The sequence below is a fragment of the Aotus nancymaae genome, unplaced genomic scaffold, assembly GCF_030222135.1.
Source record: "Aotus nancymaae isolate 86718 unplaced genomic scaffold, 86718_ANA_hifiasm-v0.15.2.pri h1tg000008l, whole genome shotgun sequence".
NCBI classification, from domain to species: domain Eukaryota; kingdom Metazoa; phylum Chordata; class Mammalia; order Primates; family Aotidae; genus Aotus; species Aotus nancymaae.
Window position 1 is genome coordinate 3,087,120 of NW_026988419.1, and position 26,672 is coordinate 3,113,791.

General features: G+C 54.7%; 2 protein-coding genes across 3 annotated transcripts; both read right to left on the reverse strand.

The window, feature by feature from the left end:
- Positions 1-5,366: 5,366 nt before the first annotated feature.
- Positions 5,367-6,163, reverse strand: LOC105704689 (small ribosomal subunit protein eS8-like). Its single transcript, XM_021676916.2, has 2 exons — positions 5,726-6,163; positions 5,367-5,489 (listed from the first exon to the last, which is right to left on the reverse strand). The coding sequence occupies exons 1-2, from the start codon at positions 6,161-6,163 to the stop codon at positions 5,367-5,369; spliced, it is 561 nt and encodes a 186-aa protein (XP_021532591.2).
- A 4,818-nt stretch (positions 6,164-10,981) lies between these two features.
- Positions 10,982-21,095, reverse strand: B3GNT7 (UDP-GlcNAc:betaGal beta-1,3-N-acetylglucosaminyltransferase 7). 2 transcript variants are annotated; one of them, XM_012434223.2, is made up of 2 exons: positions 20,980-21,095; positions 10,982-17,029 (listed from the first exon to the last, which is right to left on the reverse strand). In XM_012434223.2, the coding sequence occupies exons 1-2, from the start codon at positions 21,066-21,068 to the stop codon at positions 15,835-15,837; spliced, it is 1,284 nt and encodes a 427-aa protein (XP_012289646.2). In that variant the 5' UTR covers positions 21,069-21,095; the 3' UTR covers positions 10,982-15,834. The 2 variants fall into 2 exon arrangements, with proteins under 2 accessions (XP_012289646.2, XP_021532593.2); XM_021676918.2 differs by lacking the exon at positions 20,980-21,095 and adding an exon at positions 19,226-19,265.
- Between the last annotated feature and the right edge of the window lie 5,577 nt (positions 21,096-26,672).

Genomic DNA, 26,672 nt, shown 5'->3' on the forward strand with positions numbered 1-26,672 from the left:
TGCGGGCGGGACCAAACTCCACTCTCTCAGATCCACTGCATTCCACACCTTGTGAAAGGGAGTGCACAGGTGAGCAGGCGCAGGAGCTGGAGCGAGCACAGGAGTGAGCTTCGTGCAGGCTTCACGACAGTGTCCAGGCAGGTGCCTGCTACTCCTGAAGCCCCCGAGGGCATGAGTGTTAGAGTGCTCTGTTAGCTCCGCTGTCCATGGATGGCTTAAGTGTTAACAGCTCTCAGTGGGCCCAAGGCTGCCTTCCGCTAGTGAGGAGAAAGGGCCAGCGTGACAGCCTTTTGTGTCCACACTTGTGGCTCCCAAGCTCTTGTCCGGCATCCAGGAAAAATGAGGTCACATGAACGAACTGAAGGATGGTAAATGTGAGGGATTTTATTCTCAATGAAAATGGCTCTGCCAGGCACGGTGGCTCACACCTGTAATCCCAGCACTTGGAGAGCTTGAGGTGGGCCTGTCACAAGGTCAGGAGATCAAGACCATCCTGGCTAACATGGTGAAACCCTGTCTCTACTAAAAAGGCAAAAAATTAGCTGGGCGTGGTGGCACATGCCTGTAATCCCAGCTACTTGGGAAGCTGAGGCAGGAGAATTGCTTGAACCCGAGAGGTGGAGGCTGCAGTGAGATGAGATGGTACCATTGCACTCCAGCCTGGGTGACAGAGTCTTGCTCTGTCTCAAAAAAAAAAAAAAAGAAAAGAAAAATGGCTGTCATCGGGAAGGGAGCGGTTAAGGGGATGGAGGGTAGGTAATCTTCCCCTGAAGTCCTGCCAGCTTTGGCAGATTATTATTATTACTTTTTTTTGAGACAGAGTCTCACTCTTGCCCAGGCTGGAGTGCAGTGGTGTGATCTCAGCTCACTGCAACCTCCACCTCCAGGGTTCAAGCGATTCTTCTGCCTCCATCTCCCAAGTAGCTGGGATAACAGGCATGTACAACCATACCAATTATTATTATTATTATTTGTATTTGTATTTTAAGTAGAGACAGGGTTTCACCATGTTGGCCAGGCTGGTCTTGAACTCCTGACCTCAAGTGATCTGCCTGCTTCCGTTTCCCAAAGCGCAAGGATTACATGTGAGAGCCACCGCGCCCAGCCCTGGCTAATTCTTCTCTGAAATTCTGCCATCAAGCTGCCCCTCTTTAGTCCAGCCACTTCTCTCCAACCTCCACAGTCATCCCTTTGTTCAGCTGCTTCACTCTGGCTGCTGAATTTGGTGTCTTTATAGGCAAAGGATAGGGGTGGGGCGGAGACATGGATGGTTTAGGAAAAGGCAACATTTGAGCAGGAAAACAGGGATATAAGTTTCTCACTTTGGGCTGCAGTTTCGGGCTTTTCGGCTTGAGGATGGGGCTTTTGCCAGGGACCCGCCTTCCGCCTAGAATTTCTCTTCCTCATGTCCCTATCAGTAGGATTTAGGAACAAATGAGAAGCCAAATACCTGAAAGCTATGAGATCAGGATAGCAAGGTGGCTTCTGGCTACAATGCAGTTTGTGGGAATCAGGGGTAATTCAGCTGTGCTCTATTTGCTGAATTTGGGATCAGTGTTATGTTAATTTCATACAATGAATTGGAGAGCTTGTCATTTTTTTTTCATGGCAAAAATGGGCTCATAGGCTAGAAATAGTTGTTTCTTGGGAGTTTGAAAGAACTTACTGCCCAAATGGTCTCCAGAGATTCCTGGAAGGTGATTGATAATTCTTTTCAATTGTTCCTGGATAATGAGAGCATATGGGTTTTCTTTATTTTTAGGGACAAGGTCTCGCTCTGTCGCACAGGCTGGAGTGCAGTGGTTGGTCATAACTCACTGCAGCTTTGAACTCCTGGGCTCAAGTGAGCCTCCTACCTCAGCCTCCCTAATAGATGGGAGTACTGGTGTGTGTTCCTGGCTTCTTTTCTTTTCGATTCTATTCCTTTTGTTTATTAATTTGAACCATACTTTTCTTTTTCTTTTTTGAGACGGAGTCTCACTCCGTCACCCAGACTGAGGTACAGTGGCACAATCTCTCGGCTCACTGCAACCTCTGCCTCCTGGGGTTAAGCAAGTCTCCTGCCTCAGCCTCCCAAGTAGCTGAGACTACAGGTGCATGCTACAGTGCCTGGCTAAGTAGAGATGGGGTTTTGCCATGCTGCCCAGGCTGCATACTTTTCAATAAGATTTAAAATCTACTCATGTCAGGGTGTGGTAGCACGTGCCTGTAGTCCTAGCTACTCAGGAGACTGAGGCGAGAGGATCGCTTGAACCCAGGAGGTCAAGGCTACAGTGTGCTATGATCGCTCCACTGCCCTCCAGCCTGGCTGACAGAGCAGGACCCTGTCTGTAAAACAAACAAAAATTAATTTTAAAAATAAAAAATTAAAAACCTATTCACATATGAATAATTCTAATTTTATACTTTAAATTGCATTTAACTAACTTGTTAATTACATTTGTCTTTCATTAAATTTGGCATGGGTTTAACTATTTTAATGCTTTTAAAAAATAATTGACTTGATTTATTTATCTACTGCTTTCTTTTTCTTTTTTCTTTTTCTTTGAGACGGAATTTCGCTCTTGTTACCCAGGCTGGAGTGCAATGGCGCGATCTCGGCTCACCGCAACCTCCGCCTCCTGGGTTCAGGCAATTCTCCTGCCTCAGCCTCCTGAGTAGCTGGGATTACAGGCATGCGCCACCATGACCAGCTAATTTTTTGTATTTTTGGTAGAGACGGGGTTTCACCATGTTGACCAGGATGGTCTCGATCTCTTGACCTCGTGATCCACCCGCCTAGGCCTCCCAAAGTGCTGGGATTACAGGCGTGAGCCACCGCGCCCGGCTATCTACTGCTTTCAAATTCATTAAATTTGACTCACATCTCTCTTATGTCTTATTTCCTTTTTCTGGTTTCATTTTAGTCTGTTTTAAAGTTATTTTCTGGGCCGGGCATGGTGGCTCAAGCCTGTAATTGCAGCACTTTAGGAAGCAGGGGTGGTGGATCCCCTGAGGTCAGTAGTTCCAGACCAGCCTGGCCAACATGGCGAGACCCTGTCTCTACTAAAAATACAAAAATTAGCTGGGCGTGGTGGCAGGAACTCAGCTACTCGGGTGGCTGAGACAGGAGAATCTCTTGAACTTAGGACGCGGGGGAGTTACATTAAGCTGAGATCTCACCACTGCACTCTAGCCTGGATGATAGAGCAAGACTCTTTTTCTAAATAAATAAATAAAGTTCTTTTCTGGCCCAGAGTGCTGGCTTGTGCCTGTAGTCTCAGCACTTTGGGAGGCCAAGTGAACGGATGAATTGAGCCCAGGCGATTGAGACCAGCCAGGGCAACATAGAGAAACCCTATCTCTACTGAAAATACAAAAATTAGCTGGGCCTGGAGGGAACATCTATAGTCCCAGCTACTTGGGAAGCGGAGGTGGAGGGACTGCTTGAGCCGGGAAGGCAGAGGTTGCAGTGAGCCAAGATGGCACCACTGTACTCCAGCCTGGGCGACAGAGCAAGACCCTGTTTCAACAAAATAAATAAAAATAAAGTTCTTTTCCTGCAATGTTAAGGTGAAACATTAGTTCACTTATTTTTATTTTTTTTTAACTTTTTTTTTTGAGATGGAGTCTCACTCTGTTGCCCAGGCTGGAGTGCAGTAGCACAAACTTGGCTCACCGCAACCTCCACCCCCCAGGTTCAAGCGATTCTCCTGCCTCATCCTCCGGAGTAGCTGGGACTACAGGCGTGCACCATCATGCCCAGCTAGTTTTTTTTGTATTTTTAGTAGAGATGGGGTTTCATCATGCAGGCTAGGCTGGACTCAAACTCCTGATCTTGTGATCCATCCACCTTGGCCTTCAAAAGTGCTGGGATTACAGGTGTGAGCCATCACGCTTGGCCTTTTTTCCTTACAATAATGAATGCATTTAAAGTTGTTAATTTGGGCAATGTTCGGCAGCTACAGTTAAGCCCAAGGCCTGACACGTAACACCCCTTGAAGTCATAATGACATGAACTGACGTTATTCCCTTAAATATAATTATGTGGTATTCCTGATTTCAAAACAATGAACCATTATCGTTTTTATTTTCTCTTTGACTCAACAGTTATTTAAGAAACTAGGATTTTTGTCATTGCTCTTGTTCGGTTTCCTTTTGTGGGTAATTTCTGATTTACTGTGTATGGTGGACACAGGGTTTGGCTTGTGTAATTTCTGCCTTGGGGGATACTTGATGCTGTCTTTCCTTCTAATATACACACACGGTAAAGGTTTCACATGCAAAAAGCGGAGACAAGCTGTGTGTGGCACAGAATTTGATACACATCTTTGATTCAAACTACTTATAGTATTCTTTGGGTCTTTGATTTTTTTGTTTGTTTGTTTGTTTTTGAGACAGAGTCTTGCTCTGTCGCCAGGCTCCAGGCTGGAGTGCAGTGGTGCAATCTCGGCTCACTGCAATCTCCACCTCCTGGGTTCAAGCAATTCTCCTGCCTCAGCCTCCTGAGTAGCTGGGACTACAGGTGTGCACCACCACGCCCAGCTAATTTTTGTACTTTTTAGTAGAGACGGGGTTTCACCATGTTGGCCAGGATGGTCTCGATCTCTTGACCTTGTGATCCACCAGCCTCGGCCTCCCAAAGTGCTGGGATTACAGGCGTGAGCCACCGCGCCCGGCCTGTTTGTTTGTTTTTGAGTGTCCAGGCCAGGCTGGAGTGCAGTGGTGCTATCTCAGCTCACCGCAAACTCTGCCTCCAGGGTTCAAGAGACTCTTCTGCCTTAGCCTCCCGAGTAGCTGAGATTACAGGCACATGCCACCACACCCGGATAACTTTTGTATTTTCAGCAGAGATGGGGTTTCACCATGTTGGTCAGTCTGGTCTTGAACTCCTAGCCTCAAGTGATCTACCCGCTTCGGCTTCCCAAAGTGCTGGGATCGCAGGCATGAGCCACTGCGCCTGGCCTGATGTCTTTGATTTTGGTGGGTTAAATCTCTTCTAGGTTGTTAAACAGTATGTTAAAGACTCACTACATTTGTGTTTCTGGCAATATCTCTTTGTATTGCCAACATTTTTTTTTTCCTGAGTGTTTTGGTTTTTTCTTTTTTACACAACATCCATTTATTTCGCCATCGTCCGATAGGTCAGGAGACCAGCACAGAGTGGCTGTGCTCTCTGTCCAGCCTGAAATCAGAGTGTCGGCCGGCTGCAGCCCTCTCCTGGAATTTAGGGTCCTCTTCCAAGCTCATTTTTTTGGTGTGGGAACAGAACAGTAAACACACCTTTATTACATGGGTGAAGACAGAAAGAGAGGATTTATTTGCCTTTCTGGACCTTGATTATCCTAAGACAGAACTCCAGCTCTTTGTCCTCTGGCGCATGGCTATCAGCTTGGCCACACTGTCCCAGCCGTGAAGTGAAGCACGCAAGAAGTTCCCTGCTGGGACTGCTGCTCCAGGAGACTGCTGATTTTTGCATTCTTTTTTCTTTCCTCGTATTTCTTCTCAGGCTGGAGTGCAATGGCGGTCTCAGCTCACTGCAACCTCCGCCTCCTGGGTTCAGGCGATTCTTCTGCCTCAGCCTCCCAAGTAGCTGGGACTACAGGCACGTGCCACCACATGTGGCTAATTTTTGCATTTTTAGTAGAGATGGGGTTTCACTATGTTGGCCAGGCTGATCTCGAACTCCTGACCTCGTGATCCACCCGCCTCGGCCTCCCAAAGTGCTGGGATTACCGCACCTGGCCTCTCTTCTGAATTTTTTTAGATCGTTGTCTAAAATCTCTTCTTCCTCAGGGGTCAGCTTGGCTCCCTTCTTGCAGCCCAGGAGCAGCACATAGTGGGGCTGGTGCCACTGCCTGTACGGTGTGCTGTCAGTGAGCACCATGCAATTCTTCACCAGGGTCTGGGTATGGACCAGCTCGTTATTAGACGCACTGTAGACCACATTGATGACCCTTCTTTTGCGAGTACAACACTCTGAGCCCCACGAGAAATTCCCCACGGCCAGCCTCAGGGCACGGTATTTCTTGTTACTGCCCCACACGTGGACTGTGTGGATGCAGCGGGCCATCTTGGTGTTGGCAGCTGGGCGCCCCAACTCACACTTCCACTTCTTGTGGTAGGGCTTTCTCTTGCCCCTGGTCTTGCAGCACTTGTGCCAGTTGTCCCAAGAGATGCCCATCACTCGGCACTCCAGGTTCATTTCTATTACTGGCAGAATTCAGTATGAAGTTCCCATTTCCTTGAAGGCTGCAAGCCAGGGGCTGCTGTTAGCTTCTAGAAGCTGCTATCATTCCTTGTCACCTTGTCTCTCCATCTTCAGGTCAGCAATGGCGTGTGAATTCTGCTTCTAGACTCTCTGACTTCTCCTTCTGCCGCCAGTGGGAGAAAGCTCTCTGCTTTTAACATCTCATGGGGTTAGATCAGGCCCAACCAGATTATCTCCCTATTTTAAGGCCAATTGTGCCTGTAAGTAACCTAAGCGAATTATGGGGGTGACATCTCATCATGTGCACAGATAGGTTCCAGGGCACAGGGCAGGACATCTCTGGGGGTGCTGGGCTTACTGTGCCTTACGGTGGCTCATACATCCTCACTAGAGAAGGCACATTTTGTCAGCCACCCTCTATTTTCTTTTCTTACGGAGTCTTACTCTATTGCGCAGGCTGGAGTGCAGTGGCATGATCTCAGCTCACTGCAACCTCTGCCTCCCGGGTTCAAGTAATTCTCCTGCCTCAGCCTCCCGAGAAACTGGGTTTACAGGCATGCACCACCACCACCAGGCTGGGCTAATTTCTTCTATTTTTAGCAGTGATGGGGTTTGACCTCAAGTGGTCCACCCTCCTGGGTCTCCCAAAATGCTGGGATTACAGGCATGAGTCACTGTGCCTGGACCCACCCTCTATTTTCTTTTCTTTTCCTTTTTTTGTTTGAGACAGAGTCTTGCTCTGTCACTGGGCTGGAGTGCAGTGGTGCGATCTCAGCTCACTGCAACCTCCAATTCCTGGGTTCAAGCGATTCTCCTGCCTCAGCCTCCCGAGTAGCTGGGATTGCAGGCATGCACCACAATGCCCAGCTTATTTTTGTATTTTTAGAAGAGACGGGGTTTTACCATGTTGGCCAGGATGGTCTCGATCTCCTGACCTTGTGATTCCCCCACCTCAGCCTCCCAAAGTGCTGGATTACAGGCTTGAGTCACTGCCCCCAGGCTATTTTCTAAGTGCTAAACAACATAACTCCAAAGCGTAACTGAAAAGCAGGTGAGTTGCTCACCGCATGTAGAGTCCAATGAACAAGAGCGAGGTCTGGTACCAATGAGTGAATGTATTCCAAAGGCAGCTTTGGGAAGAGACACGTGTCCTGCCTTTTAATGTGCTGCCTCACCTTTGGAGCAGCACATGGACACTTTTATAAGTTGGGGGATAGGGAAGTGTGCAAGGCAGGGGTCCCCCTGCGCCTGGTGTCTTATCTACCAGATAGTTGAGCTGGCACCTTCCTGGGCGGAAATAAGTTGTAAAGTGGCCAAGTGGGCATGCTTTTGACACGCCCTCCTGGAGGATGCAAGTCACTTCCAGCTTGCAGAGTGGAAGTTCCAAGGCCACCGCATGGAGGTGAAAGTTCCGTGGCGGGTATGCTTTGGTCTGCAAAACCACTGTCAGCAAATCCACCGCCAGCTCTCAAGGAAAGATCTGTCTTGGAGCACATAGAATTTGCCCTGAGCCGGGCATGGTGGCTCACGCCGGTAATCCCAGCACTTTGGGAGGCCAAGGTGAGCGGATCACCTGAGTTTGGGAGTTCAAGACCAGCCTGACTAACATGGAGAAACCCTGTCTCTACTAAAAATACAAAATTAGCCAGGCGTGGTGGTGCATGCCTGTAATCCCAGCTACTTCGGAAGCTGAGGCAGGGAATTGCTTGAACCTGGGAGGTGGAGGTTGCGGTGAGTTGAGATCATGCCATTGCACTCCAGCCTGGGCAACAAGAGTGAAACTCAATCTCAAAAAAAAAAAAAAAAGAAAGAAAGAAAAGAACAGAACTTGTCCTGAAGAGAATGTCTAGTTAGGGGATAGTGAGTGGTTACATTTGCATTTCTGAAGGGCTGAGTAGGAAACAGGAAGGAAGGAAAGAGGAGAGAATATAAAATAATTGAAAAAACAAAACTAACTCATTCCGTTGTTCTTAGAAAAAATGGGGGCACTTGGTTACAAAAGTACATAAAACAAAATCTAGCAAGAAACATTTGACCGGGTCTGCGGGAGCTATCTGAGCTGAACCTGGCCTTCCCACCAGCGCTTAGCAAATTGCAGGTGGTTTTAGCAAATTGCAGGCAGCCTTGGTGGACGGGCAGCTGCTTCCAGACTTGCCTCCGTCCTCCAGACTCTACCTAGCACGTGCGCTGAGTGGTGGCTAACATGCAGCTTTCGCAGTCAGGCCACCCTGGAGCAATGTCAATCTGTCCCTTGCCAGCTAGGCAGCTTCAGTGTGGGGAGTGGCGGTTTTATGTTTCTGTCTGGATCAGGCCCTGAGGCAGGCATCCCTGTACTTCCACTTCTGTGAGCCCACAAATCACCTTGCTGGTTGCAACCAATTGGAGCAGAATTTCTTTTTTGGAGACAAGGTCTCATTCTGTCACTCCAGGCTGGAGTGCATGGGCACTGCAACCTCAACCACCCAGGATCAAGCAATCCTCCCATCACAACTCCCTGAGCCCTGCAACCTCAACCGCCCAGGATCAAGCAATCCTCCCATAACAACTCCCTGAGCCCTGCAACCTCAACCGCCCAGGATCAAGCAATCCTCCCATCACAACTCCCTGAGCCCTGCAACCTCAACCGCCCAGGATCAAGCAATCCTCCCATCACAACTCCCTGAGCCCTGCAACCTCAACCGCCCAGGATCAAGCAATCCTCCCATCACAACTCCCTGAGCTCTGCAACCTCAATCTCCCAGGATCAAGCAATCCTCCCATCACAACTCCCTGAGCCCTGCAACCTCAACCGCCCAGGATCAAGCAATCCTCCCATCACAACTCCCTGAGCTCTGCAACCTCAATCTCCCAGGATCAAGCAATCCTCCCATCACAACTCCCTGAGCCCTGCAACCTCAACCGCCCAGGATCAAGCAATCCTCCCATCACAACTCCCTGAGCCCTGCAACCTCAACCGCCCAGGATCAAGCAATCCTCCCATCACAACTCCCTGAGCCCTGCAACCTCAACCGCCCAGGATCAAGCAATCCTCCCATCACAACTCCCTGAGCTCTGCAACCCTCAGTGGCCGGGGCTGCTGGTGCTCATGTCACCATGCCTGGCTAATTTTTGTACTTTTTTGTAGAGATAATGTTTCACCATGTTGCCCAGGCTGGTCTCAAACTCCTACCTAGGGCTCTCAAAGTGCTGCGGTTACAGGTGCGAGCCACTGTGTCCACCTGAGCTGAATCTCACATCACTCGAAACCAAATATACCCTTACCAACGTTAGCTTTTATATTAAGATTTTATGAAAAATTGATTATTGTTATCATTTGTCTGTGGGATCAGATACTAAACAATTAGAACAGCAAACTCTATCCTGCTCTCCAAGGCCTCAGTTGTGACCCCACAGGTGTGTGGGCTGGGCCCACAGCAGTGATTTCTGACGACCTGCAGGGCTGCACTCACCTCCCTGGCCAGTAAAACAAGACCATTTCTCCTTCCCTGGTAGGGGCCCCCAAAGTGGCCCTGAGGGTCTGGAAGCCACCTCATCCCTCCGAGGCTGTCGGGATGTCGCACCTTTGGGTCTCCTAAGCCTCAGGCCTGACCTCGGTGAAAGGCTCCTGGAGGAACGTCTTCCTTACACAGATGAGCCAGAGAAGGGAACGAGCAGTCCCTGGAACTTCAGTGCGAGGAAGCAGTTCCTGATAACAGCGTGGTGTGGCGCTTTCCAGCATAAATCCGCATAACACAGATGCCCTGGGGTACAAGTAATGGAGGTCCAGATTTCACACAACCTGCTCAAATCTTGCGGCCCCATCCACCTCAGCGTCACGATGCCCCCGGCGGGCAGTTGGGGGCGCTCCCTGCCCTCTCCTGGGATCGCCCGGGCAGGGACTCACCCAGCCGTCCCGCCCGGCCCGCCCCTTGCTCCTCGTGGGGCCCCGCCCCGCCCCGGGCCCAGCAGCCGGCTAGGGGGTCTGCGCCGCCTCGTACCCTAAGCCTCGCCCGGCCCCGCGGCCGGTCCTGCGGGGAGATGTCGCCGCTTGAGGCGTGCACCCCGTGGCGCCGAGATCCCCACTTCCTCCGCAGGCCCCGAAATACAGCGGATGCTACCCCCACCACACACACCAGGCTCGCTCCACCCTCGACGGCCGAGCGCGGTTGTCCCCTGCTCAGCCCAGGCGGTTTTTGCGAGGGGCTCTGGGTCTCATCGCGCCCCGGGACGCCCGCGCCCACCCGGCTGCCCAGTGGCGAGGAGCGGTGGGGCGCGGGGGTGGGGCGGGTGGAGCCTGACGGGGACAGCTTCGCCGGGGGTGGGGGCAGGGATTCCGCGCATTCCTGTGGGATTCGGCCTGAGCTCGGAAAACAAAGCCAAGGTGATTTGTGATAGGTCGCCGGCTGCGCGGCACGGTCCGTCAATCCCTGCCCGGGCCGGTAGTTCCCAGCTTCGGTGCTCGGCCGAGTCACCTGGGAGCTATAAAAAGTGTCTGGGCTCATGCCCCACCCACTCACTCGTTCGGATTCATTCTGCCTGGTTGCGATCTGGACTAGGTATTTTCTCGAATTCCCGGGGTGGGCAAAAGGCTCTAAAAGGATTGAGCTCTAAGCTCTGGCTCACTTAGGGAAGACCTACAGTGAGTACACAATTTATTCCAAGATTCAAGTTTTGTTTAGAAATGTAAGCAAAAATTGCATTCTGTTTGATAATGTATCTGTGTTCATTTTCAGTTACATAAAGGCAATTAGTAAAAGACAATTTTCAGAAAAAGGTAAATTTGTGACCTTTGTTCAGAAATAAAAACCAAGCATGTGTTAAAGATTTATTTTACTCATAAGAAGGACAAGGCAGATGTTATAACTGGTTCAAAGGAGACATCAAAAAGCACAAATTTATATGGAGTGAAGGAATTGAATTGCAAACGGAGGCAAACTGGTTTTTCCACCGTGGGGGGTGCGGGGGGGGGAAGAGAAGGCAATGGAAGCTTCACCTGACAAGACAGTCTGCAAAGCCCTCAGTACCTGCAACTTAAAAAGAGGTGCAAAATAGCTCAAAGACCATGAATGGGGCTGGAAGCAGACAGGTCTGGCTGTGCGTTAGATGATGTATAGTGTTTCATTGGAACAGAAAAGTTTTTCTTCACAATAGCTTCAATAACTATATGGAAAAATTTATTTCTTACAGCCCTAGTAACACTGGGCTTCCCCAAACACCACAATTTCAATCACTCATTGGACATAACATTTTCCTCCTTTTAGACAGAAATAGCAAACACAGATTTACGACTAAGTTACTGCTAAGGAGAAAAGAGGGGAGGCTGGAGGCTCTTGGGAGACAGTAGGGTATGGGGGTTAGGTGTGCAGGGCGCAGAGTTCAAATCGTGCCTGTTACACTATAGCCGTGGGATCTTTCTCTTAGGGCCCTCCATTTCTTACTTTGAACATGGTGTATAACAGGATTCCAGAAGCTTTCCCTGTTCCTTCTCAGTTTAGGTGCACAGAATAAGTCACCTAGGAACAGGCTTTCTTTGTTAAGGATAGGATTCTTTGAGTGGTCTCCTTTAGTTATGTAAATGTGGCTGAGTAGGCACCCATTGCCCTGGGGGAAGAGTAGAATTGGACTTTTTGAGGCCTGACAAAGGCTGCCCCTTTTCAAGGCCTCTTGGAATGCAGAGCCAGTTGCTGGGGAGGAGGGAACCATTTTGCAAAGCCAGGGCCTTTGAGGAGGAAAGAGTTAAGACCCCGGGACTAACTAAAATTCACTGTCTAAAAACTTGCTTCACTAGGCCAGAGAGAACCTGAGTGAGTCTGTGGGGTTCCCCCAGCAGACTGTGTAGCTGGCTGGGAGTCACAGGACCCAGCGCCCCTGCCATGCTGCTACTCTTTGGGGAAAGATCATTGAGCTTGTAAAGGTGACTGAGAGAAAGGTAACTTTGTTTTAGAAGGATGGGTCCCACCTGCAGCCTGCGCAGTGAAGGTAGCCAAGCCTCAGAAGCCACAGGACTGTGCAGGCCCGGTGTTCCACAGCGCCACTGTGTGGAGGGAGTGGGAACAACTGCAGACGACTGCTCAGACTTTCCAGAGAACCCTCTCTTTGAAGGAGGGAAACCCCTGAGGTTCCTGGACAATTTGAGAATGGGTTCCAAGAGTGTGGTATTGATTCTTTTTCTGCCAATAATGGTATACGAGGTATTTGAGCAATCAATGAGAAAAATTTAAAAAGTAACCATATTTGTACCCTGAGTTAAAGTCATTGACTACACATGTTAACTATTTACCAGGGTGCCAGGAATATGAAATGTGCTCCATAAAAATGTCAGTTGTTGTCATTACCAGGAAGCAAGACTAAATTCCTGATTTTTCAGAGTGACCTTTGTGTCCATGGGTTTCTGGAGAAGTCGGGCAGAATGGGCCAGAGTGAGCAGCAGGGGCACCTCAAAACTGCCCTTTGACCCCTTAGGTTGCTGTGAACCACTCCTGAACCTAGAAGACCTGAGAACACAACCTGCCTGCCTCCCAGCCTCCTCCCCTTCTTTCACCCCCAGGTCCAGCCCCAAGAGGAGCTCCTTTCTGCTTCAGAATGCACCCACCCTGCTCCCGGCAGCCCTCAGTATACGTGGTGCGCTCTGCCTGATCCTCAGCTGAACCCATAGCAGCCTCTGGGCCTCCACCCTGTATGCCTCTGTTTTCTCTCTATTTTCTGGGTGTCCCTGGGCTGCCCTCTCCCAGGCTGAACTGTAGCCCCAATCCCCTCTCTGCAGTCCAGAGCAGGACCTGGTTTCTGAGGGTGAGGAGGGACACACAGGGCTGGCATCACAGTGGCAGGCCTTGCTCAGAAGCTCTGGGCACTTGGTTTAATGCTCAATGCTCTGCTACGGCAATCTTAAATGCCTTTTTTTTTTTTTTTTTTTTGAGATAATGTCTAGCTCTGTCACCAAGGCTGGAGTGCAGTGATGCGATCATGGCTCACTGTAGCCTTGACCTCCCGGGTTCAAGGGATCCTCCCACCTCAGGCCCCCCAGGGCAATCTCTGGCAGCCTTGGCCCCAGACAGGTGTGTGCCACCACTCTGAGGTAATTTTTAAATTTTTTGTAGAAACAGTGTCTCACTATGTCGCTCAGGCTGGTCCCAAATTCCTGGGCTCAAGCCATCCTCCCACCTCAGCCTCCCAAAGTGTTGGGATTATAGGCGTGAGCCCAGCCTTTAAAATTCCCTTTTTTTTTTTTTTTTTGAGCCAGAGTTTCACTCTGTTGTCCAGGCTGGAGTGCAATGATGCAATCTCAGTTCACTGCAACCTCCACCTCCTGGGTTCAAGTGATTCTCCTGCCTCAGCTTCCTGAGTACCTGGAACTACAGGCGCACACCACCATGTCCAGCTAATTTTTATATTTTTAGTAGAGATGGGGTTTCACCATGTTGGCCAGGCTGGTCTCAACAGCCTCCTGACCTTGTGATCCACCCACCTGGACCTCCCAAAGTGCTGGGATTACAGATGTAAGCCATCGCACCTGGCCTTAAAATTCTTTTTTTTTTTTTTTTTTTTTTTGAGACAGAGTTTTACTCTGTCGTCCAGGCTGGAGTGCAATGCCACGATTTCAGTTCACTGAAACCTCCACCTCTCGGGTTCAAGTGATTCTCCTGCCTCAGCCTCCGGAGTAGCTGGGATTTCAGGTGCATGCCAACACTCCCGGCTAATATTTTGTATTTTTAGTAGAGATAGGGTTTCACTGTGTTAGTCAGGCTGGTCTCAAACTCCTGACCTCAGGTGATCCACCCGCCTTGGCCTTCCAAAGTGCTGGGATTACAGGTGTGAGCCATCACACCTGGCCACTTTTTTTTTTTGAAAATTCTTAATACCTTTTTAGAACCAGGGTCCTGTAATTTCATTTTGCACTGGGCTCTGCAAATTATGCGGCCAGCTGGCTGAGAGGGAACTGTGGGAAGACCCATGCTGGGGAGGGAGAAAGAGCAGTGCTGTCCCCTTTCCCTCCAGGGGCATCTGACCCCTCTGGGGTTCCCCTGAGCTAGGTGCAGGCAGGGAGCTGCTGGCTTGCTCTACTGCTGCCTGAGTGACTCTTCTGGGGGAGGCAGCTCCCTCCCTATCCTGGAGGTCAGCAGCTGGGGCCAAGGTCCCTGGCACAGGGCCATAAACCACTTCAGTGCTTTCACTGGAAGGGACCTCAGGGAGCCCACCGGCCTCAGCACCCTGATCTAATCCCACCCACCAAAACATTAGCCTCAGGCCAGCTCTGGCCTCACCCTTGGCAGGGACAGGAAGGCACTGGCCCATGCCTGAGCCACAGCTCAGCTGTCCACCAGGACACAGGCAAGGGCCGGGTGCACTGCTAGCTCCCACGTCTTTCTGTTGCCACACCCCCATCCCCACTGTAATCCCTTCAAGAAGTCCTTGTGTACCCCCCAGCCAAGAACAAGGAACAAACTGTGTCTTCTTCTGAAATCTCTCTGGCAACCTCAGCCCCAGACAGGCTCTCTAATGGAGCTGGGAACAGGAAGTTTCACACCAGAAAAAAAAAAGTCCCATTTTATTGAGAAAATAGTAGATCCCTCCATCTTTCCTAGGTGACCCCTGCTGAGGTAGGAGGTGGCAACGTTCTGCACCCACCCCACGGCTGAGCCACCCTGCACAGGGCAGACGCTGGTCCACTAGGCCCTGCAGAAGCCTAGTAGGGTGCAGCGGGGGCAGGGCTCTGGAGGGGGCTGTGAGGGGCCTGGGGGTGCTGGGGGTGCTGGGGGCAGGCAGCTGGAATGAGGGAAGGGAAGGAGGAGGGCCAGGGAGGACACCCCCCACTCCTGAAGCCTGGAGCCTTCTCCGTCCACATTCTTCATAAATAAGACTTCACAGTAATAGAGGAATGTCCACTTCCAGGGCCAAAGCGGCTGCTTTCCGGCCAGGGAGCCAGGCCTAGGGGGGTGGGGACTGTGGGAGAGACTCGCCTCGGGCTGGGGTCGGCAGCACTGGGGTTTCGGGGGGCCAGGAGCGCTGCTCTTCTGCCCTGTTTCGGGTGGGCTGGGAGGTTCTGGGGGCACTGAGGTAGTCAGAGCGGTTGCCCCTCTAGGTGTTTCAGGACACAGCCAGGAGCAGAGGCCCTGGAGCCGAGGCCCCAGAGGGGAGACGGCCCGGCTGCAGGCAGGCCTGGAACTGCGGAGAGCCTGCTGGGAGCCCAGTGCGTGGACCGGGGGGTGCCTGTGAGCCTGCACAGGGTCAGGTTCCTCCTGCCAGGCCCGCCTGGCCCCTGGGGAGACTGAGGCATTTCACAGAAGACTCTTCCCTGTGAAGATGAGGAGCGGCCACAGACTCATCAGGCCAAGCCTAGCCCAAGTACCTGAGCACAGAGTGCCTCCAGAGATCGCCAGGACCTCCCACCAGGTTTGAGGGGCCAGCCACGGACTAGGTCACTTCTCAGAGAGGGCCTCCAGACTGGGCAGCTCCAGCCGTTCCTGGGCCTCAGTTTCCTGGAATTATCCACACAGGGAGGTCCCTCTCTGGCTATCTGCACCCCAGCACACCCAGTGGCACGTAGGCCTCCACCCTCCACCTCCCCTTGGGGACCAAGGGCTAGGCCTGGGCACTACCGTTCCTGCCCCGATATGATGGGGGCTCAGGAGCACGTGCCCTGGCCTGTCCTGGTGGCCCGGCCGGGGTCAGAGCACCTGGAGCTTGCGGGAGCAGGTGAGGTTGCTGTGCACCAGCCCCCACATGGCCAGCAGCTCGGGGGGCAGCAGCTTGTGGACCACCAGCATGGCACGGAAGAAGCACGGCTCCTTGTTCATGCGGCTGTTGCGGTTCCGAGAGATGCCGAAAGTCTTGAAGCCCTCGTGGGCTGTGGGCTGCACGCCCAGCACCTCCAGACACATGCCCAGGAAGACGTCGTCGATGGGGTAGAGCTCCAGGGTGTCACAGGCGTGGTGCAGGCGCCGGGCCAGGCTGCCGGCCATGAGGAAGCCACCGCCGCCTGCATACGGCGGGTAGCTGGCCTTGCTGTACAGCACCCCAGGGATGTAGTATTTGTTGTCTTTCCTGCGGATGGGCCGAGCGTGCTGCAGGACGTCACCCACGAACAGGTTTTCCTGCGGCTGCCGGTCAGCCAGAAATTCTAGCAGGTTGGTGGGGTTGACGAAGACGTCATCGTCGCCTTTGAAGATGAAGGGGACGTGGGGGCAGTAGATGTCCAGCCACTTGAGGAAGTGGATCTCCTTGAGGGTCAGGTTGAAGAAGGTGTCGAGAAAGTCCCACTGCAGGATGTCGCCGTAGAGGCGGTCCTCATAGGCCAGCAGCTGCTGGTAGTGCATGCGCTCGTCCTGCTTGGAGGCCGTGCCCAGCAGGAAGAGGGTGCGCACGGCGCCCCGGCCCCCGCCCGCTGACTCCCGCTCGCGGCCCCAGGTCTGGCGGATGGCCTCCCGGCGGTCGTGCTGCGTGATGACCGACTTGATGACCACCAGCAGGTAGACATCGCCCCTGCACTTCTCTGGGTGGTTCAGCAGCATGGGGAAGTAGCGGCAGTGGCGGTAGAAGAGAAACTGCCGGAACTGCGGCTCCAGGCCCTGGAACCAGGCCTGGTGGGTCAGGTTGATGTTGGCTGAGCAGTTAGTGGTGGTCACGTCCCAGGCCTGGGGCCCCTGAGAGGCCATGGTCATGGGCGTGGCTACATCCTTCGGGTTCTTCCAGAAGTTGTTGGAGTTCACCGGCGGTCTGTTTGGCTTCTGGGCCCTCTGTGGCTCCAGGGTGGGTGGCAGAGACTCCTGCAGAAACTGACCAGGGGTGAGACTGCGCTGGAACACGGTCACGGCCACGAGCAGGGCCAGGGCCAGGCAGAGACTCCGGTAGATGGTTTTCTTCCTGTGGGTGAGAGTGGACAGTACAGAGGACTGAGAAAACATGAGCCCACGACTCTCCTGGTGCACCCCTTGGGAGGCTGGGTAGCCCCAGATGGGCAAGTGGACTTGGGTCCAGACTCAGTCCCGGAGCCCCTGAGTGGTCAGAGGAGGGTCCCGCCTCCTCTCCTACTCTGCCCTCTCCCTCTCCCACCCTGCCCTCTCCTCAAGGAGCACTGTGGAATCAGGCCCTGCCGCTTACAAGCTGAATGAGTGATTTACAACCTCTCTGAGCTACGATTTCTTCTTCCCCAAATGGGGCTAAAATACAGGATTGGAGTGCTATATAAAGTGCCAGGGAGCGGGTGTGCAGTTGGGGGAATGCTGTCACCTTACCAGGAGAGGCTGGGGTGGAGACCTCTGCCCTGTTCCCCAGCCCTGGAGCCCCAATAGCTTTCTTTTTTTTTTTATGAGACAGAGTCTCGCTATATTGCCAGGCTGGAGTGCGGTGGCACAATCTCGGCTCACTGCAACCTCCGCCTCACAGGTTCGAGTGATTATCCTGTCTCAGCCTTCCAAGTAGCTGGAACTACAAGCGCACACCCCCACGCCCAGCTAATTTTTTGTGTTTTTAGTAGAGACAGGGTTAGCCAGGATGGTCTTGATCTCTTGACCTCGTGATCCGCCCGCCTTGGCCTCCCAAAGTGCTGGAATTACAGGCATGAGCCACCACACTCAGCCCCCAATGGCTTTCATTCCCCTGTGCAACCCCCATAGCGGTAGGCATCAGGCATCGGTATCATCAGGTGACTCGGAGCCAGGGTCATTGGGAGGGCAACCCTCTGACCCTCTGTGCAGCCTGGGAGCTCCATCACATGTGGGGCACACTGGAGCTTGAGACCTGAGGAAGACTGGCCCTCCTCCCTCTTCTCTAGTCCTTCTGACCCAACAGAGAGCAGCCCCGATGGTTGAGGGAGGTCCAGGATGCAGTGGGCACCTCTAGCATGGCACTGCCCCACATCTCCCTTAACATGCCCAGCTCACAACACCCCATTAGAACACATGAGGCCCCAGTTGTACTCCCCTTCTCTGTGCTCCCTGCTCCCCCGTGTCCCCCCTCAACCTCTGGGGTTCCTCCCACCTCGAGGGGACACTTTTGCAGCCCCAGCCCTTGAGGGAACCTCCTTGCCCAGAGACCCCCCTGTCACACCCATTTCAGAAGCAGAAATTAGAGCTCTCCGCCAGGAGTGCTGGTGGTCTCAAGCTCTGTGGCCTGAGCCCCTGGCTTGAAGGACCCCTCTCCTCATTTCACCCTCCGGCGGCTGCCAGGACGCCTGTCCGAGCCTCCCCAGTGAAGACCTGGGGGCTGAGAGCTCCAGGGACAGCAGAGTGGCCTTCCAGGGCCAGCCTCGCAGAGAGATGGCGCTGACCTCCAAGGGGGAGGAGCAGGGTGGCAGGAGAGACAGGGAGCCCATGGAGACGCCTGGAGTGGCCTGAGGGCACCCAGGGTGAATGCAGGCTGAGCCCCACAGAGAGACATTTTCCCTATAGGGTGCCCAGGTTGCTGGGGCCTGTGGTTGGAGGAAGACAGGGTAACCTTAGGTGCGGGCTGGTGGGTGTGACCCAAGATCCAACTTTCCGGGGAGGGGAGCAGAGGACTCCAGATCCGGCCCTGCCAGCCCTAGGGGTTCCAGGGGGGAAGCGGCCCACCGAGGCTGGGAGCGGGGAGGTCGGGGGTGCACCGGGAGGGCGGCGAGGCCCTGGGCTGCGGGCGCTCCACCTGCCGGGTCCGCTCCATCCGTAGGGAAAGCCCGGGAAGGGGGGAGAGAGGCTGGGCGGGCGGCAGCGGAGCTCCCGCGGAAGGAAGCCCCGAGGGGAGGAGGGCGGTCCGGGAGCAGGGGGCCCTCGAGAGTCTGGAAGGGCGAGGGGACCCGGCTGCCGACGAGACCTGGGGTACCAGCTGCCGGGGTCCTGGAGCTGAGCGTGGCGCCCCGAGACCCCCCGCCGCCCCGCAGGGGTCCGGAGCCGCGCACCGCGGACATGTCCCGCCGCCGCCGCCGCCGCGCCCGCCCGTCCGCCCCCGGGAAACTGAGGCCAGCGCGGCGCGCCCAGGGGCATCTCCCATCCCGGGAGTCCGGGCACCCGTCTGCAGCCGCGGAGGAGGGGGAGCCCCGGGCCCGCGCCCCCGCCCCGGCCCCCGACGGCCCCGCGCCCCACTCACCACAGCGACATGGCGGCCCGGGCCGGGGCGGCGGAGGGGCGCGCGGCTCGCAGCTCTGGGCGCCGCGGCTCCGGCCGGCAGGACGGCGGGCGGGCGGGCGGGCGGGGACGGAGGCCGGGCCGCGCCCCCGCCGCGACTTTCCTTTTCCCGGCCGCGGGAGGAGGGGCCGGCAGGGGCGGCGGCCCAGGTGCCTTAACCCCTTCGGCGCTCCGAGCCCGCCCCGCCGCCGCCTGTCCCCGTTCCTCCGAGATGGGCCCCCAGGCTCCCCAAGCGCGCCAAGCATGCTGTGCACAGCCGAGGCGGGGCTTCTGAGCCCACGGGGGTCACCTTCACTCCCCGGGACGCCTGTCCCCGGTGGAGCCTCCCGGGGGGGTCGCCGGCCCCTCCTGGGCTTGTGGGAAACCTGAACACCCTGGTCCCCTCCAAGACCTTGGGGCGCCCCAAGGCCCAGCCATTTCCCTCTGGTGCCATTCAGACTTGTCTTTGGGGTCAGAGGCAGGCAGGGGGTCCTTTTCTCCCTCTGCTACCTTCTGCCCCCGCGCCTTTCCCGGGCCCAGGCAGACCCCTTGCCCAGCTGTTGGGCTACCCAGGATCGGGAGCAGAGCCAGCCACTAGGGGAGGAGGCCGGATGAGCCTGTGGCTCTGGAAGCCCTCTCTGTGCTCCCCGCTCCCCCGTGACCCCTCTCCACCTCTGGGGTTCCTCCCACCTCTGAGGGCTCCCCACCACCAAGGGAAGGCCTTTTGGCCCAGCCTGTTGCCTTAGCCCTATCTCCTTTCTTTTTTTACCTATCACTCAAAACCCTTTTTGTCCTCAAGCCTTTATTAGTCTGCTTGTGCACACCAGGCCTAGATGCTCTGCGGGTGGGGGACTCCGGTGGGGGACGCGGGGAGGTTAAGATGCCTCACCCTGGCCTTGAGGGCTTAGGATCCAGCTGGGGACTCCTAGCCTCCCTGTGTGCTGGGTAGGAAAGTAGCTCCTTGTCACTGCTGTCCCCGGGAAAATAGGTTGAGGAAGGGCTCAACGCCAGCCTTCAGGCCAGGCAGGCCTCCTGGACGTGCTTACTAACTCTGGGCTCGCTGCTCTCCTAGCTGGCTGGGAGTTCCCCTCTGCAGCCCCATTTCCTTCCCTGTAAGGTGGGAATAATGGTGCATGCCTCCAGGATTCAGTGAACCAGTCATGCATGGGCCCAGAACCAGGCTTGGCATATTGTAGCTGCCCAGTAGACGTCAGCTGTTAGGATTGGACCACAAAGAGTTTCCATTTCAATTCTATGGGCATTTTGGAGATCCTGCTGGATGCTAAGCACCGATTCTCAACCCAGAACAAGACCAGAACAATCTCAATAACGGCAGGACCAGCGATGTTCTCCCTGCTGGAGGATTCCAGAAGTCACCTGGTTGGACCGAGAAGGCCCCCTCCGTGTCCTCTGTGCAGCCCACTCCTGCTCTGGGACTTTTGGAGGGCCATTACAAAGGGCACCGGCCCCAGCATTCCTCTGGAATTCTGCCTGAAAGGCCCTTCACATTCCCTAATTGGCACTTACAACATTCCAGAACATTCTATCGTGTCTTAAGTTTTTCCTCCTCCTCCAAGGTGCCCTTGAACCTTAAGGATGGGGTACCAAGCACTTTGCTGCACTGCCCAGGCTTCCAGGTTCCCCACTTCACCCTGCAAGTGTGGCCTGGCTTCCATGGCTCCACGCAGGGGCTCTGCTGAGAGCTACCTGCTCGGCCTCAGCACTGACCTCTCTCACCTGGTGCTGTGGGGTCTCCTCCTGCTGAGGGGTGGACACAGCTGTCCCTGGGAAGGGGTTTTGAGCCCATGTTTGGGGATGGTAGGCATGGGGGTTGGGTCAGAGTCTTGCACTTCCTTGCTGTCACTGGGGGCAGGTGGCTTATTCCCTTGAGACCTCAATTTCCTGCCAGCTCAGGGCCTTATGAGATGACGCCAATGAAGCAGACATAGGCGTCCCCTACGTGACGAGCTTGGTGACAGGCTGGCTATGGTTAGTGTTATCACTGATATCCAGCCTACCCCACAAGGCCCCAGAAGCACAAGAAGGTGGGAGCAGAGGGAGCTGCCCAAGGTCAGCCGAGTGTTCGCCGGTGGAATCTGGTCAACTGAGACAGGCGGTTTGTCATCATGGAATCGTTTGATCTGTGCCTAGGCTGAACTCAGAGAGGGGAAATGAATGACAATTACATGCGAGTCCCTGACGGTGGGGTGGGGGCGGGGAGTGTGGGAGCCTGGCCAGGCTCCTGTTACTCCAACGCGCTCCCCTGTGGGCCAGCTGGGCCAGTCCTTATAGGAAGCACGGTGATCTCCCCACCACCAAGCCAGCCAGTTCCACCTGCCCCAGCCAGAGGGCAGAGCCCCAGCAGATTCCTGTGGATCTGAGTGAGGCCCCTGAGGAAGGCAGGCCAGTCTGTGATGGGATCTGCCCTCCCTCTGCCCCCAACCCTGGCTGAAGGCAGAGCCCAGAGGTAGAGGGAAGTTCCAGAACGGCGGATCCCAGAAGAGGGTGGGCGACAGATGGACGAGCTGGCTGCATAGGGCCGCAGGAGTCCCAGGCCAAGAAGGAGGTGGGTTCTGTGTCCTTGTCACAAGGCCTCTCTGTGCACCTCAGGTTGCTCCCTTGGAGGACCCCAAGAAACATCCCTTTTCCATCTTTTGGCACCTCAGTGCATCGCCACCTCCACTTTTTTTTTCTGAGACAGAGTTTCACTCTTGTTGCCCAGGCTGGAGTGCAATGGCACTATCTCAGCTCACTGCAACCTCTGCCTCCCGGGTTCAGGCAATTCTCCTGCTTCAGCCTCCCAAGTAGCTGGGGTTACAGGTACATGCCACCATGCCCAGCTAATTTTTGTGTTTTTAGTAGAGACAGGGTTTCACCATGTTGGTCAGGCTGGTCTCGAACTCCTGACCTTGTGATCCGCCCGCCTCGGCCTCCCAAGATGTTGGGATTACAGGTGTGGACCACCGCGCCCGTCTGCTCCACTTCCTTTTATACCCCACCCCTTCACAGAATTAGCTGGAATCCGACCCCGCTGGCGACCGACCCCAGCACAGGACTTTGCCCAGAGGCAAGGACTGCAGACACCCAGGGCTGGGAGTATCTGACTGGCCAGAAGACACACTGGGTCGGTGCTTGACTGGACAAGGTGGGGGTCAACTTGGGCCGGAGGGACCCCCAAAGCAGAAGGTGATGTGTCCTGTGTGCCTTGCAGAGAGGTGGCCCTTGTGAGGCGAGAGCCTGGAGCCCAGCAGTGGCCCTGGGTAGGCAGCTGTGCTGGCTGTAATCGCCTCAGTGCTGCTGTGTGATTTTGTGAGCTTGTGAGTTAATTTTAGTTGGTGTTTTTGAAAGACACTGAGCAGCAGTCTACACTCCGGGGCAGCCGCAGCCAGCACTTCAAATGTGGTTGTCTACCGTCACAGCAGAGGGTCTAGACATTAGCACGTGAGGGTCAGAAATCATTGTTCTGTAGTAAAAAAAGTGTTGCTGAAGATGTGTGCCTGGGAAGAAGTGCCACAAGTCCCCTCTGCCTGGGCCTGGATGAGCCCAGCCACCAGCAGGGCCAGTCCCCTGGGCCTAGAAGTTTCTCTGAGTGGTTCTGGACCCCCACAGGTGGTGCTCTCACTGGAGGTTAGCTAGTCATTGATGAGCATGTCCTTGAATTCCTGAGAAAAGTTGTTGAGCCGGGCAAGGTGGCGCATGCCTGTAATCCCAGCACTTTGGGAGGCCCAGGTAGGAGGATCACCTGAGGTCGGGAGTTCGAGACCAGCTTGACCAACATGGAGAAACCCCGTCTCTACTAAAAATACAAAATTAGCCAGGCAAGGTGGCACATGCCTGTAATCCCAGCTACTTGGGAGACTGAGGGGCAGGAGAATCGCTTGAACCCGGGAGGTGGAGGTCGCGATAAGCTGAGATCGCGCCACTGCACTCCAGCCTGGGCAACAAGAGTGAAACTCCATCTAATTAAAAAAAGTAGTTTTGACAGGACAGAGTGGGACTTCCCTGAGCCCGTGGGCAGAGGCCGGGTGTCTGTTTCTGTGCTTTGTGCTAACAGATGTTTCCAGTAGGGTAGCGTTGGGCCTGAGGGTTGATTTCTGTGTAGCATGCCACCCAATGGGGAGTGTGCCGTGAGAACTACGGCTTCTCAACTATCTTTGGTCCTTGAAAACCACCAGTACCCATCCTGCAGGGCAGGGCAGGAGGGACCTCAAGGCTGGTGAGGTCACTGCCCAGACAAGCACTGGGGGGATGCCCCCAGGCAAACTGATGTCCCCCAGAAATGGCTCGTGTGTGAAGCCGAGGCTGTGTCAGGATCTAGGGCGGAGCGAAGGGAAGTAGAGATGGAAAATGAAAAGGGACAACACATTTTCCTGGGAGAAGGCCTTCCTTTGAAGGGGTGGGAGGGGGAGGCCAGGATGGAGCCAGCAGAGAGTGGGAGGGAGATGATCATGTCTTCAGCGCGTGGATGGTCTGGAGTCTGGGAAGTCCCCTTGCCCAAGGGAAGACTGGGTCAGAAAGGAGCCCGGATCGCAAGGCATTGAGCAAAAACAGGAAGAAGTTTAAAAAGGCTGCGGGTGGCCAGGGGCGGTGGCTCATGCCTGTAATTCCAGCACTTTGGGAGGCCGAGGTGGGCGGATCACTTGAGGTGAGGAGTTCAAGACCAGTCTGACCAACATGGTGAAACCCCATCTCTACTAAAATACAAAAATTAGCTGAGTGTGGTGGCGGGCGCCTGTAATCTCAGCTACTCGGGAGGCTGAGGCAGGAGAATCTCTTGAACCTGGGAGTCGGAGGTTGCCGTGAGCTGAGATTATACCATTGCACTCCAGCCTGGGCAACAGAGAGAGACTCTGTTTAAAAAAAAAAAAAAAAAAAGGCTGCATGCGAGTCCTCATAGAAGCAGCATGCCAGGCAACCTCCTGCTGCAGGGAACACTGAGTACCCTTCCACGGCCCGGTGCTGCCCAATAAAGCCAAGCCCAACAACCAGGAAGACACCTTGCCCTCCTAGAGGAGGTGATTCACACCAGTTCCAGAGCCTGCCTGCAGAGACGCTGCCTGGGAGACTATAATTCCTCATAGATTCCCAGTGATTCCCAAAGCGAAGGCAGGTTTGGGAACCACCGGCTTTGAGCCCTCCAATCCCTGCCGTCTTGGTCGGCTTTGAGCAAGGGCCAGACGAGCCAGTGTCCCAGACGAGGGCCACTGCCTCACCGAGCCTGGGCAGGAGGAGGGCAGGATGGGGAAGCGGCAGTGGAGGAAATTGGAGCCAGAGAGGGAGAGAGTTACAGAAGTTCAGCTTTCCCACTGAAATAGGTGGCAGTGGAGGAAGCGGAAGTGGGTTTAGGAGCTTGAGAAGAGTGGGAGAGGGTGGCCACAGCCTCTGAGCAGGATCTGCGAAGGCCAGGGAGGAACCGTGAGGCATGTCGCAGGCCAGGCGAGGGTGCTCCCTGGAAACCCAGGCAGGGATCGCCCAGGGCTCCTGTGGTTGCAAGAGACAACAGTCCGACTCCCGCCAGAGGGATTTGTTGGCTCATACAACAGGCCACCGCAGCCTCTCTTTCTGGACAGTCCGCCCAGCCCCTGGCTCTTCCCTAAGGCCCGCGGACTTCTTCATGAGGAGCAGGAGTAACACATGCTCACATTCACAGACGGGCGGAGGCATTTGTCACCTCATCTCGAGGACCTCAGAGAAAAGAGGTTTTTTCCCTCTCTCAGCCTAGTCCTTCCCTATACAGATGTCCAGGGAAGGACTCTCACGAGTCTCGCTTTGGTCATGTTCCCAACTTGGGCCAATGATCGCGTCTCAGGGGCGGGGTACTACGGTTGGCCAGGCCTGGGTTCTGAATTTCCTTCTGTTGTTCTGTTGTTGGGACAGAGTCCTGAGATTTGCAGCCCCACGGGAACAGCCTGGAGTGGGCAGATCCGTCAGAGGAAGCTGCTGTTATCAAGAAAACTGGGTTCCAGAGACTCACTCAGCAGCTGCAGAGATGCCCCGCTCCCCCCATGCCAAGCCCCTGGGACTCTCAGGTTGTCCAAAACAAAGCCCTAGGGTGACAGTCCCAGAAGGCGGAAGAAACGGATGGGGAGTGTTGGGAAGGCCTCCACACAAGCTCTTGACCAGCCCTTCTTTCTAGGGTGGGGAGGAGCCTCAGGCTGGCCAGTGGAGAGAGGACGCAGCTCCTTCTGGGGCTGGGCAGCTCTCTGGACCCTTTCCTGTGCTCAGGCACCCGTTGGCTGCTCTGGTTTTTTTGGGCGTGCGACCCAGGCAAGTCGGGATGGAGCTGGGCAGCCAGAGAGAGAAGCTGGAGTTCAAAGCTGCCCAGGAACTGGAAGCAGAGAGGGCTCAGATGGCATGGAAGGAGTTGAGCAGTGTATTCCAGACACAGGGCGGCAGGGCTGCACCCGAGGCTGCTGTTGGCAGGGGCATCGGCAGGCACAGATAGACACACACACAGAGACACACACACAGATATACACACAGACAACACACACAGGTGCACACACACAGACACACACAGACGCACACAGACGCACACAGACCACACACACATACACACACAGACAACACACACACAGGTGCACACACACAGACATACACACAGACAACACACATACACAGACACACACAGACACATACACCCAGACAACACACACACACAGGTGCACACACACACAGAACCATGCAGGCATACATGTGAATCCAAACACCTGAACACACACCCAGGGACATGCATACACACACATCCACACACACACCCATCCACACACACACACACAGACACATACCCATCCACACCATCCACACACACACATCCATCCACACACACACCCATCTACACACCCATCCACACACACCCATCCAGACACAACCATCCACACACAGACACACACCCACACACACACACCCATCCACACCATCCACATCCATCCATCCATACTCATCCACACACACACCCCCCACACCCATGCACATGTACCCATACACACCTACACACCTATCCACACACACCCATCCACACACACACACACACACACACACACACATACCCCCCATGCCCATGGCCTTTCCCAGGTGGAAGGGGCCTTCCCCAACCAGCTCATCTGCTACCAGTGAAACTGCCCGAAGGCCCTTGGGAGGGGGCTCAGAACCCAACAGGGCCTGTCACATCCATGAGCAGCCCTTGTGATCCTTGCCCAGGTCCTCAAGTCTGTGCCCCCCTCCAACCTTCCAGACCCTCTGGGCACTGCTCACAGACCCTTACCACCTGCACCTGCCCCCAGCCTGAACTCAGCAACCCTGGCCTCCGTTCACCCAGACCCCGGCTTCCTTCTGCTCCAGTGTGCTCTCCCACCCACCTTGTAGAATCCAGTGAGTTCCTGCTCATCTTTCAAAACCCACCTCAAGTGCCCCCTCCCTTGGAGCAGGTG

What these genes read in the sequence shown, in the direction of transcription:
- LOC105704689 (XM_021676916.2), bottom strand. Translation starts at nt 6,163, where the DNA reads ATGGGCATCTCTTGGGACAACTGGCACAAGTGCTGCAAGACCAGGGGC. An exon ending in TAAAAAAATTCAGAAGAGAG is followed by an intron (nt 5,490 to 5,725) that starts GCCAGGTGCGGT and finishes ATTGCACTCCAG; the next exon opens with CCTGAGAAGAAATACGAGGA.
- B3GNT7 (XM_012434223.2), bottom strand. Translation starts at nt 21,068, where the DNA reads ATGCCTACCATCCCCAAACATGGGCTCAAAACCCCTTCCCAGGGACAG. An exon ending in AGGAGACCCCACAGCACCAG is followed by an intron (nt 17,030 to 20,979) that starts GTGAGAGAGGTC and finishes TCTCACCCACAG; the next exon opens with GAAGAAAACCATCTACCGGA.